We start from the raw sequence: 9,698 nt of genomic DNA on the forward strand, positions 1-9,698 counted from the left end.
TGGCCTTCCCTCCTCTGCTCCCTGAGAAGGAGTGAGGATGTCGGGCTTCTACTCACACCGAGTCTTGGATCCTGGGTCGTCTCTGGTCTGCAAACTGCAGGATGAAGATGTCCGCTCCTTTTCGGTTCTTACTGGTATTAAGTAGAATCCGCTCACCCGCTGCGTCTTGCTCCTTCGTCCCGGACTCTCTGTGTGCGCGCTCAGGTATGGCTGCGGTCGCCACCGCGACCCTGCCGCTGCCAAGGCGGCTGCTGGCAAGCGCTCAGATGTGTCTCGTTGTCTTGCCTTCCCCTCTCTTTTTCTAACTCTCTGTCCTGTGATGGCACACTTGGTGTGATTCTCTGGCTTAGGACTCTTCACTGGAACTCTAAAACTGCTTTCTATGAGAGAGCTTGTTCAGATTCCAGCTTCTCCTCTGCCATCTTCCACCGTCTCCTGTATTTGAATTATTAAAGGGAAGGGGAGCAACAGAGCGGTGAGATAAAGGACAAGGAGTGAGCCAACGCAACATCAATATACAGAAGACAATATGTTGGAAATGATCTGTACAAATTTTGGGTGGTTAGGAGGTAGGAGGGAGGAGGTAGAAAGTAGGAGTAAAAGGAGGGAAAGTGTAACAAGTTTGTCAAACGATGTATTTATTACCTTACTAATGTAACTGTAACCCCTCTGTATATTAACTTTTGGGGGGGGTCGTGGTTCCTGAACTCTGGGCCTGGGAGCTGTCCCTCAGCATTTCAGCTCAAGGCTAGCGCTCTACCACTTGAGCCACAGAGCCACTTCCTGCTTTTTCTGCTTATGTGGTGTTGAGGAATCAAACTTAGTACCTCATGCATGCAAGGCAAGCACCCTACCACTAAGGCACCTTCCCAGATCTTGACAATAATTTTTTTAAGTTTATTTTTTTCATTTTTGTTGTTTCTTGGGGCTTGAACTCTGACTCTGGGCCTTGTCCCTCAGCTCTTCAGCTGAAGGCGAGCACTCTACCACTTGATCCACAGCCCTACTTCTGGTTTTCTGGTGGTTAATTGGAGATTAGAGGCTCACAGCCTTTCATGCCTGGGCAGGCTTTGAACCTTGATCCTCAGATCTCAGCCTCCTGAGTAGCTAGTGTTACAGGCGTGAGCCACCAGTACCCAGCTCAAAAAAAAGTTTTATATTGCTTAATTACTTAAACTATTATTGGTCAGGGACTGGAAATGTGGCTTAGTGGTAGAGTGCTTGCCTAGCATGCATGAATCCCTAGGCTAGTACTCAGGGCCTGACCACTGTCCCTAAGCTTCCTTTGCTCAATGTTAGCACTCTTCCACTTGAGCCACAGCACCACTTCCCACTTTGTTTGTTTATGTGGTACTGAGGAATTGAACCCATGGTTTTATGCATGCTAGGCAAGCACTCCACCACTAAGTGATATTCCCAGCCCCTATGTACAATACTTTCAGTCTCTACTTTATTTAGTTCTCCCCTAATCTTTTTTTTAATCATGGAGTCTGAACTCTGGGCCTGGGTGCTGTCCTTCAGCTCATCAGCTCAAGGTTAGGGCCCTCTGACTTGAGCCACAAATAACACTTTTGGCTTTTTCTTCTTATATGGTGCTGAGAATCAAACACAGGGCCTCATGCAAGCAAGGCAAGCACTCTACCACTGAGCCACCTTCCAAGACCCCCTATTCCTTACTGTCTCTCTCCATCTGGTAGTTTAGTGTTTGGTTTGTTCCTGTTTTTAAGCACCATTAGTTGCATCATGAGGCCATTCATTTGTACTGTTTCTCTGTTCTTTATTTGCACAATTTGTGCTATGAAGTTTCCACTCAATACTGCTTTTGTAGTATCCTTAAGGCCCTGGTATGATGTGTTTTCATTTTCTTGAATCATAAGACCTTTCTGATTTCATCTTTTATTTCTTCTGTGACCCACCTGTTGTTCATATGTGTGAGAGTTTTCAGCAGTGTTTTGTTATTGAGGAGCAGTTTCATTCCATTGTGATCAGATAGGACACCAAGAGTTATCTTCATCCTCAGGCTTGCAGTGTGTCCTAGGATATGGTCAGTTTTGGAGATTGCTCCATGCACCACTGAGAATGTGAGCCCTGTCGTTGTTGGGTGCAATACTCTGTAGATGTCTACTTGGATACTGTGGTCATTAAATTCAGAAGCTTCTTTGCTGAGCTTTTGTTTGGTTGACAAATCCTTTGGTGAGAATGGGATGTTAAAGTCTCCCACTCTTGTTGTGTTGGGGTCTATCATGTTCTGTAAGTCTAAGAGTATTTCTCCAATGTATTTATGTCCTCCATTGTTTGGTGCATATAAATATTAACCACTATGATTACCTCTTTGTGGATTATGTCCTTTGTTAATATGTAAGGGCTTTCCTTGTCTCTTAATACTGATGTTAATGGAAAGTCTATATTGTCAGAAAAATACATGGCTACATGGCCTTTCTTGCAAGATGCATTTTCATGAAATATCTTTATCCAAGCTTTTACTCAGAATTTGTGTTTTTCTTTTGACTGTGAAATGACTTTGTGGGAGACAACAAAATTTAGATGAGCCTGATGCTGGTGGCTAACACCTGTAATCCTAGCTACTCATGAGGCTGAGATCTGAGGATCCTGGTTCAAAGCCAGCCTGGGCAGCAAAGTCCATGAGACTCTTATCTCCGATTAACCACCAGAAAACGAAGTGGCATTATGGCTCATCTTGAGCTGAAGATCTGAGAGATAGTGCCCAGACACTAGTTCAAGCCCCATGACTGACAAAAACAATAAAACAAAAACTCACATGAAATCTAGGGATTTTTGTTTTGGTCCAATCTGCTACTCTACTTCTTCTGATTGGGGAGTTGAGCCCATTCGTATCTAGAAAGAAACATGTCTCATGTCGGGAGCCAGTGGCTAATGCCTGTAATCCTAGCTACTCAGAAGGCTGAGATCTGAGGATCGAGATTCAAAGCCAGTCCAGGCAGGAAAGTCCCTGAAACTCTTATCTCCAATAAACCACCAGGAAACCGGAAGTGGCACTGTAGCTCAAGTGGTAGAGCGCTAGCCTTGAGCTGAAGAGCTGAAGGACAGTGCTCAGGCCAAGAGTTCAAGCCCCATGACCGAAAAAAAAAAAAAAGAAAAGTCTCATTTCCTGATATTTTGTTGTTTTCCTGCAGTATGCTTCCTTCCTCTTCTTGTATTTATTAGTCTTCAAGAGCTTTTTACTCAGTGCTTTGTTTCCTTGACTTTGACTATTCTTTTCAGATTGTCATCTTGCCTTTATTCTGGTTTGTAGTGCGGGTTTAGTGTTCATGGATTCTTGGTCTATGATTTTCATGGAAAAGTTTCCTTACACCATCCATTGTGACTATTACATTTCTAGGTTACCCCAGTTTGGGTTTCCATTACTGTCCTCCAAAGCTGCTAGGGGCTTTCCTTGAATTCAGAGTTACTGTGAACAAATCTGCAGTAATACTATCTTCTTTCCGTTGTAATAAAGTTCTTCCTTTGGTTTTTGCTTCATTTAAAAATAGTTTCTTGTTCTTGAAGTGCAAAGGTTTCACTCTGATGTGTCTAGAGATATTCTTCTGGGATCCTGACTGATACAAGTTCTACAAGTCTCTGTTAGTTGGGTGAGATTCTGTCTGTTGAGACAGGAGATATTGTCTGTTCTTATTTTGTAACCTAGTTTTTCAATGTGTATCCAGAGACTTTGAGAAAAGAAAACTTTCTAGCATTTCCTGTGTGCTAGTTTATGACCCCTGTGCTGTGGGGTCCTGGAGTCCCCCAGCCCTGGTGCACTTGATCCGGTACTCTGCAGAGCCAGGGCACAGGATCACCCATGGTGGCAAAGCCCAGTGGAAAAGGCAGAGAGCATTCTGGGTTTTGCTCCAAGCTCAGGATACATCCAGGGCTGTAGGAACTAACTTTTAATAACCAGCTACATCCTGAGGATTACTTTCTGATGAGTTTGACTTGTATTATTCTAATCGATAAACATAATGTGTTTTCTAAGCGATTCCTTAAGCACCTGGGAGACAGATTGCCTCTCCTGAGGGGACATTAGATTGACGCCCCGTAAACAAGGCTATCCAGACAGCAGGTGACACTGATTGACATCCACTGGGAGAAGCCTCATCACCCTGATATGGTACATAGTCGAGACTGGGCACAGGCAGCCTACCCACGATGCGAGACTGCCTCCAGGAAGCTGTGCCCCGTGAATGAGCATTGAGAAGCTCTCAGCCTTGAGAAAAACATGAGGTAGGAAGAAGTAAGAAAACTTCATCAACCTCTTACCCCAACCTTACAATATTGCCTGCTATACATGTTGAGATATGAAACCGGGTTGCAATAATGTTTCCTGAATGGAATGTATAAACTTCAATGTTTTCTAGATTGACTTCATCTGCAGTAACCCAGGAAAGGGGTAAACTCTATTAATAAGGTATTGATTGAGCTACAGATGTAATTTATGTATGTATGTATGCGTGTGTATTTATTTGATTATCAGTTGCCTGTCTTGTGGCTTGAATCAGGGCCTGAGCACTGTCCCTGAGTTTTTGTTCTCAAGGCTAAGACTCTGTCACATAAGCCACAGCTCCACTTCCAGCTTCTCCACTTCCAGACTTTTGAAGTCTGTTGGTTTCCAATCATGATCCTCATATCTCAGCTTCCTGAATACCTAGGATATAGGAGAGAGCCACTGATGCCAATTAACAGATGCTTTCTTTTCTTTTCTTGTTATTGTCAGCCATGGGGCTTGAACTCTGGGCCTGGGCATTGTCTCTAAGCTCCTCCACTCAAAGCAAGCACTCTACCACTTGAGCCACAGCACCACTTCTGGTGTCCTGGTAGTTAATTGGATTTAGGAGTCTCACAGACTTTCCTGCCCAGACTGGCTTTTAACAGTAATCCTTAGATCTCAGCCTCCTGAGTAGCTAGGATTACAAGTGTAAACCACTGGCAGCCTTCTCAGATGTTTATCTTATAGCTTATCAATTCTGTGAATGACGGATATGAGAATCGCACTCTTCCCACTTTTTGTCATTTTAATTGTCATTATTATTTTGTATGTTTATTATAAAGCTAGTATACAGGGTTACTATTTCATAACTAAGAAAATGAGGATAAATATCTGTCTGTTGTAAGGCTTCCACTCAGGGTGCACATGCTGTCCCTGAGATTTTAAGCTCCAGGCTGTGCTCTGCTACTTTGAGCCACAGTGCATCTTCTATAGTACATTTCTTTTTGGGTAATGTCAGCCTTACCTCTGCCCTTCCCAGTTTTCCCATCCTGTCCTAACCACAAGTTAAGTAGTTCCTTTTCCATAAGTGTCTACTGAGTACGACTGATGCATTCGTTCACCCTTTAACTGTCATAATGACCACCAGACTCTCCAAACAGCAAGTGACTTTATTCCTCCAACCTCAATGGAAAAATTTCAGTACCACAGATACAATGCTAGGGAAATCATAGATTTTAACATGATAATAATAACAAGATCTCTGCATGATCAAAACATTCATCATTTACATATACTGAATCTGTTGCATGGTAGATTTCCTAGGTCTCTTGCTATATATTGCTCACTTCCAGTGATCACTTCGTAGAGGAAAGAGGTGAGCTGAAACCTACTTTGAATCTTAGGCTCCTGTTCCATTGCCCCAGTGTTTTATCATAGAGCAAGGGTTGTTTCTGTAGATTTTTGTGTCATTTCCTTCCAGAAATACCTTGGCATTTCATCTCTGGAGTCACATGATAATGACTGCATTTCATATCAAGGCATGCTAAAATAGAACCATGGTCAGCACAATGCTTCATTGAGTTTTCATGAGGTGTGTGAAACCATGCTCACATCTGGTATATTTAGCCACTCCTCTTTTGAAGCTTAGTTTATAAACATTTTACCCAAAAATTTTCCCAGTTTGTAATTTCTTCACAGGAAGCATTTTACCTGGAAATCTTCCTGGGATGGTAAACATTTCTTTGGGGATGCTGGAGCTTGAACTAATAGTCTGTCCCTAAGCTTTCTCATGCACTACTGATCAGATGTGTTTTCAAATGAGACATTGTAGCTGGACACTGGCAGCTGATGCCTATAATCCTAGCTACTCAAGGAGTTGAGATGTGAAGATCATGATATGAAACCAACCCAAGCAGGAATGTCTCTGAGACTTATCTCCAATTAATTAGCAAAAAGATGGAGGTGAAGCTCTTAGGTTTGAACAAGACTAAAACACCACAAGGATATCATTCAAACACTGATGTCAAGCTGCAAGATTTGAAATGAGCTTGTGCGCACGAGCCGGGAGACACACAAACACACACACACAGAGGCACAGGCACACAGCAAATATAATCTGGAGAGCAAAGAAAATTTCTTTTTTTTTTTTTGACAGTCATGGTGCCTGAATTCTGGGCCTGGGCACTGTCCCTCAACTCTTCAGCTCAGGGCTAGCGCTCTACCACTTGAGCCACAGCACCATTTCCGGCTTTTTTTCTGCTTATGTGGTGCTGAGGAATGGAACCCAGGGCCTCATGCATGCAAGGCAAGCGCTCTACCACTGAGCCACCTTCCCAGCCCCAAAGAAAATTTCTTATACTATGCAAATTTCTGTGTACCACAGACCCACAGTTCTCCTAGCAAAGGCACTAGGACCCGAGATATGACCCAGGGTTTCCCTCCTATAATCTCATCAGTTTCTGTACTCAAAGATCCTCTGGAACCTTTGAGATTCCATTCCGGAAGTACCACTCCTGGGCCTGAAACTGATTTTCATCGTCCTCATATTCTTCCTCAAGAACCATCTAGAATGGATCGATAACCTAGTGCACTGATTTTTCATTCTGGTATCAACTATCTGGCTGCTCTAGACATCAGACCTTACAATGCCACTCACAATGTTCTCCGGCGAATCAATATGTGGGCTTTTCCTCATAGTCCAGCTGTGCATTGGTATTCCTGCTCTCCATGCTCTATCTATACATGTTTTCATTCCAGCGTCATCTGAAGAAGCCCATCAATGCCATATTCATACATTTGACTGTGGTCAACATCCTGAACATCACCTTCACACTTGTGCCAAATATCATGGCATCCTTTGGAGTACAACGTTTTCTGGACGATGTGGGCTGCAAGGCAGTGGTGTGCCTCTTCAGAGTCACCCAGGATCTGTCCATCTGTACCACCTCACTCCTCAGTGTGTTTCAGGACATCACCATCAGCTCCAGTCGTGCCCAGTGCGTGAGGCTTAAATCTAAGTCTTCAGTGTGGATTTTCCCTTCTTTCTTGTTCTTCTGGGTTGTCAATATGCTCATCTATGCCCCAGTAGTTAAGGTTATGAAAGCCAAAATCAATTTCATTCTCATTGGTTCTGAGTTTTCCAATGAATATGGTCATACTCCTCAGCTTGAAGACAATAGATCAGGGTATTATATGTCTATCTTATTATTTCCAGATCTTGTGTTTATAATCCTCATGATCATCACCAGCCTCTACATGATGAGGCTTCTCTACCAACACCACCAGATAGCTCAGCACCTACATAGTTTTAGCCTTGCCACCCAGCCAGCACCCAAGAGAAAGGCCACCCACACCATCCGGCTGTTGGTCAGCTGTTTCCTGTGTTTCTATTGCTTCAACAACATCACCAATTTCTATTACTTTTACACAGCAGTGAAAATCCCTACCTTGGAGGTGATGGTTTGTATTCTAGCAGCATGCTACCCGACCGTGTCCCCTTTTTTCCTCATGAAGAATAATAATATGCTTTCCTCATGTGCCCTGTCTCTTTCATGGAGAACTATCAGTTGTTACAAAGCATTCAGTGGCTGATTGGAAAGCTGAAATTTTTGTTCAAAAGCAGATTAAGCCTGGCACTGGTGGCTCATGCCTGTAATCCTAGCTACTCCGGAGGCTGAGATCTTAGGATCGTGGTTCAAAGCCAGCCCAGGCAGGAAAGATCGTGAGACTCCTATCTCCAATAAACCACGAGAAAACCGGAAGTGGCGCTATAGCTCAAGTGGTAGAGTGCTCGCCTTGAGCTGAAGAGCTGAGGGAAAGCACTCAGGCCCAGAGTTCAAGCCCCACGACCAACAAAAAAGTAAAAAAGAAAAAAAAAACCAGATTAAATTCTAGTAATGTACATGGAAGCAACTGTGTGGGTATGAGCACTGGAAGGGCTGTTCAAATTTAGATATGCTGTAACTTTCAAACTCTGAGGTCCCTTTCAAACCACTGAGGTACTAATGTGTGTGTTGGTGGGGGGATGTTACAAAAAGTTTTACCTTATTTAGTTGTTTAAAATACTATTGGTGGGAGGGCTGGGAAGTTGGCTCAGTGGTAGAGCGCTTGCCTTGCATACCTGAGGCCCTGGGTTCGATTCCTCAGCACCACATAAGCAAAAAGAAAAAAGCCGGAAGTGGCCCTGTGGCTCAAGTGGTAGAGCACTAGCCTTGAGCTGAGGAGCTGAGGGACAGCGCCCAGGACCAGAGTTCAGGCCCCATGACCGGACCAAAAAATAAAATAAAATAAAATACTATTGGTGGGATAAAATGAAATACAGCTATTAAACTGTCCATTTCTTCCTTAAATTCTAATTCTACTAACAGTGCTGTTTGTTACAAGGAATTTTATTGGATCATCCTATGAATGCTGGTCATACAATGACAAAGCATCACCCAGCCAATGCGGAACAGGGATACAGCCAATGACAAACAAAGATGTAGTCCATGAGAAAGCGTAGAACCACAGCAAGGCATGAGTGGCTCATGCCTAAAATCCCAGCTGCTTGGGAATCTGAGCTCTGAGCTCTGAGGACCATCATTCTAAATCACTCTGCGCAGGAAAGTCAGTGAGACTCTAAGCTCAATTACTCACAGAAAAAACTCTAAGTGGTTCTGTGGTAGAATGTTAGTGTTGAAGAAAATTCAGTTTCATGAAGGATCTATATTTTTCTTTCTTTTATTTATTTTTTTTTGCCAGTCTTGGACCTGAACTCTGGGCCAAGGCGCTGTCTCTCAGCTCTTCATTTCAAGGCAAGCTCTTCACCACTGGACCCACAGAGCCACCTCTGGCTTTTTCTGCTTATGTGGTGCTGAGGAATCAAACCCAGGGCCTCATGCATGCAAAGCAAGCACTGTACCACTGAGCCACCTTCCCAGCCCTAGTCTTGTTTTTTTGATCCATCTGCAGCTCTATAACCTTTGGTTGAGCAATTGAGCCCATCGGTACCTGTTATTCTGGGTCTAGGGCTCTGAGAATCAAAGTTTAATAACCAACTGCACCCTGAAGTTTACTTTCTGATGAGTTTGACTTGGATAAAAAAAAACACGTCTTCAAATGGCAAATGTGTTCATCTAATTAATAAACTTAGTGTTTGCACCTTGTCCCCTGTTAGAGTGGTTTGCAGCTCCTGTGGGAAGATTTGATGGATGCCCAGTAAACAATGCCAGCCAGGCAGGGGGTGATACTGATTGATGTCCAGACATCAATGACAAAAAGCTTCTTTATCACAAGCCTTCTCTATAGTGGAGTCTGGCCAGACTCAGCCTTTCCAGGATGCCAGAATGTCTCAAGGAAGCTGGGCCTTTTGAGCCAGCTCTCAGCCCTGAGGAGACCATGAGGTAGGAAGAAGCCAGAAAACTTTTCATTATCCCATTTCCCCTGGCTATTATCTGCTATAGGTGTTGTGAATTTAAATGCTTTCATCTGGGAA

At 43.5% G+C, this 9,698-nt stretch overlaps 1 protein-coding gene across 1 annotated transcript in view; it reads left to right on the top strand.

Moving 5' to 3' along the window:
• Nucleotides 1–9,698, top strand: part of LOC105994128 (vomeronasal type-1 receptor 96-like) — an 80,860-nt gene that overhangs the window by 14,774 nt on the left and 56,388 nt on the right. Inside the window, exon 2 of the mRNA XM_013027558.1 lies at nucleotides 6,983–7,684. Coding sequence (XP_012883012.1) covers nucleotides 6,983–7,684 — 702 coding nt within the window. The remainder of the gene's footprint in view (nucleotides 1–6,982; nucleotides 7,685–9,698) is intronic.

This window comes from Dipodomys ordii, unplaced genomic scaffold, assembly GCF_000151885.1.
Source record: "Dipodomys ordii isolate 6190 unplaced genomic scaffold, Dord_2.0 Scaffold105, whole genome shotgun sequence".
In the NCBI taxonomy this organism is placed as follows: Eukaryota; Metazoa; Chordata; class Mammalia; order Rodentia; family Heteromyidae; genus Dipodomys; species Dipodomys ordii.